The following is a 3,006-nucleotide window of genomic DNA, read 5'->3' on the forward strand; positions in this document are numbered from 1 at the left end:
ATTGCACCTTGGGCTCCTGCTGTCTTAAAAAGAAAATGACTCAGATCTGCCTGCAGTGCCACTGCTGTCATCCCGCTTGGTGACATCGTGCTGCGTGCCAGACACTGATCAAATATGATTAAAAAGTGCTGGTTTAATCATATTTGATTAATGGGCAGTGGATGAGACCGGATTTTGAGCATCCAAGAGCACTGGGTGGCTGCTGGGCAGCAGATGAAGGCAGAGACACCCCCTGTCTGTGCTGGGATAGAAAGGGACAGGGTCAGACTCCCACCCAGGGAGCTCCAGTGTTGTGGGGAGATGCCAGGACACTCCAGGCAAGCCCAAAGCTCAGGGCTGAGCCCCACTCACCCCCAAAGCACACCGATGGTGCTGCCAGCCCCGCAGCAAGAGTGCCCGGCGTCATTGAAAGCCTGCAAAGAGCAGGTCCGCTCACCTCCAAAGAGAGCCCTGGGGCGAGGGTCTCAGACTCCTTGGAGAGGATGGCCCAGCAGCCTGCCCTGTGCAAAGTCTCAAAGGCGCCTGCTTTGGGAAGTCCGAGATGTTGGAGGTAGAAGAGTGAGGAGCAGCCAGGCTTGCTGCCGCAAAGGTGGGCTGGCACCAGGCATCCTCCCAGCCAAAGGCAGGAATTTCATGGGACCTGTGGTAGGAAGAGGTGATCCAGCAACACCCTGGATCCAGCAACACCCTGGACACCTGCCTTTGGTGCTTTAGCCGCAAAATGTTCCGTTTCACTTCCCATCCTTCATGGGAGCGATGGTTTGGACGCCAAATGTTTTTAAGGGAAAACAAACCGATCAGCTTTGCGTTTAAACTTCCCTAAGGTGGGGAGGGTGATCGCAGAGTTGATCCCATCATGGCCAGGTCAAGCAGATCCACCACAAAGCCTCTGCTGAAGTCAGTCCCAACCACCACCTGGAGACACAGCTATGATGGTCCCTCCTGCCAGGTCTGGCTTATTAGGGGACAGCCGAGAGACCAAGCACACCGCCAGCGTAGGAATGGAGTGTGTGATTTATTAACCTTCCCCGACTCGGCACGTCCAAGTGAGGTATAAAACTGCGTTCTACGGAGTCAAACTCAACTTGTTTGGAGGGTCACCAGCCCTGGGGAACCGCTGGCTTTAAACAGAAAAGGGTGGGGAGTGCAACAAGGGCACCGGGCGGGATGAGGAAACGGGAGCAGAAAACAAATGGCTCTGCAGCCTCACAGCCCAGAGCAGGAGCTAAACGGGGACTTTAGCCCCCACAAAAGTTTGAAAAAAGAAGTCCCAGGGTTAGGTATGGTGCCCAAGGGGAGCCAGGGTCAGACCTGAAGGGGAGAAGCTTGGGAAGGTGTTGGCAGTGGGGATCCTCTCCGCAGGGAGACCATGTCAAGATGCAGGTAGTTCCTCATGCTCAGCCTGGCTGAGGATCCCTCCATGCACACCTTCTCCCTCTTTCCTTACTGCCCTGGTGCTGGAGACTTGCGCCTGCCTTGCCACGTGTCGGAAAGGCAGCAGTTGAGAACTGGTGGGCTCATTGCAGGAGTGACTTCTGAGATGCCTGAAGGGTTTAGCTTGGCTCATCAACCCCTCTCTGTTCAGGTCAGGCTTGGAGATGATCTATTTGTCTTCACCTTTGGACCTTGGTAGTGGCTCAGCATGGATCTAGAGCTAAAAACCATCTCCCGTCACCGCTGGAGAGGAACTGGAGGCTGGAGAGGGGCAAGAGGTGCCCAAAACTCCTTCCAGTGCGGGAGGAGAGTCAACAGGAAACACGAATAGGGTTGGACAGGAGTGTTGTGGGAGGTAGAGAGGTGGAGGACTTCTCTGGAGGTCAGGGCTTGGCAGGGCTGAGCTGGGTACCGTTGGCTGTGGGGTCGGAGAGTGCGGTTTTCCTGCAAGCCATCAGTGAGGGGTTGTTGAGGAGTGTGTAGGCCAGCCACCACCGGGCTCGGCTCTGCCTGAGCCTGGCTCTGCTCTGAGGCACCTTCTTGGGCTGCATCAGCTGGATGCCTGAAAGAAGATGGGATGGGAGGAACGATTTTAGCCCCAGCTCCACCACACTGGGGCTGCCCAGATGCCATCTACATCCTGGGGCGAAAGCAGAGGAGCCACATCTTGCCCTTGCATGAGCGGAGGAATGGGGGCAGCTACTGGGATGGAGATGATCACATGCCGAGCAGAGGTGTCATAAAAACAGAGAGAGCACCGGAGCCACAACCCTCAATGGTCTCTTCACCACAAGGCACCACCAGCATCTCCAGAGGAGCCATAAGCCCACGGAGGGGACCCCCTTGCCACCCCTGGTGATGGCCTTGCACCACCCCAGTTGACAGTGGGAAGGTCTCACCTTCTTCCACGTTGCTGGCCTGGAGCCCCGGTGGCCCCTCTGGCCTGGCTAGCTGGAGGAGCATCAAGCAAAAAGCTTTCATCACTGGGTGGGACTGGCTGACCTCGATTTTCAGGTAGTGGCAGTAAGTGTGGTAGCCTGGGGGAACACAGCCCACAGTAAATGCTTGCGGTGGGGCCAGACTTCATGGTTCCCCCCTCCCCCCTGTCCTGGAGAAAAGGGAGGGTTATTTGTCAGGCTCCATCTCGGTGCTATCAGAGCTGCTCTGCCTTCAGAGCTGGGGATGAGCTCCACTCCCAAGGTCCCAGCAGGAAAAGAAGAGGAAGGGCTGAGGTCCCCTCCCTGCAGGAGAGATGGAGAGAGATGAGTGGAGAGATGAGGGTCCTCTGCCTGTGGGAACGGGCTCTGGCCCTGGTGAAGCCTAGGGACTCCAGAAAGGCATCACCTACCTTGGGGATGGGTAGCAAAGTGGACATCAGGAGAAGCCACTTGCTCCAAGTGTCCCACCTGCCCGTTTTAGAATGCAGGTGGTTTGAAGCCACCCTCAGTCCTGGCAGCTGCAGGTGATGGAGGTGCCCCAGGCCGTGTCTCCCAGGAGCTCGGTGGGGGGATAAGGGCCCCCATGTTCACAGAGGGATCCCCTCCATTCCCTACCTGGGTCGAAGGTCTCCAC

General features: G+C 56.9%; 1 protein-coding gene across 1 annotated transcript in view; it reads right to left on the bottom strand.

The window, feature by feature from the left end:
- Positions 1-1,817: 1,817 nt before the first annotated feature.
- The window catches only part of STRA6 (stimulated by retinoic acid 6), an 11,656-nt gene continuing 10,467 nt past the window's right edge, over positions 1,818-3,006 (bottom strand). Inside the window, exons 16-17 of the mRNA XM_010145072.1 lie at positions 2,334-2,518; positions 1,818-1,996 (exon numbers count right to left, since the gene is read on the bottom strand). Coding sequence (XP_010143374.1) covers positions 1,818-1,996; positions 2,334-2,518 — 364 coding nt within the window. The remainder of the gene's footprint in view (positions 1,997-2,333; positions 2,519-3,006) is intronic.

This window comes from Buceros rhinoceros, unplaced genomic scaffold (assembly GCF_000710305.1).
Source record: "Buceros rhinoceros silvestris isolate BGI_N320 unplaced genomic scaffold, ASM71030v1 scaffold20571, whole genome shotgun sequence".
Taxonomy (NCBI): Eukaryota; Metazoa; Chordata; class Aves; order Bucerotiformes; family Bucerotidae; genus Buceros; species Buceros rhinoceros.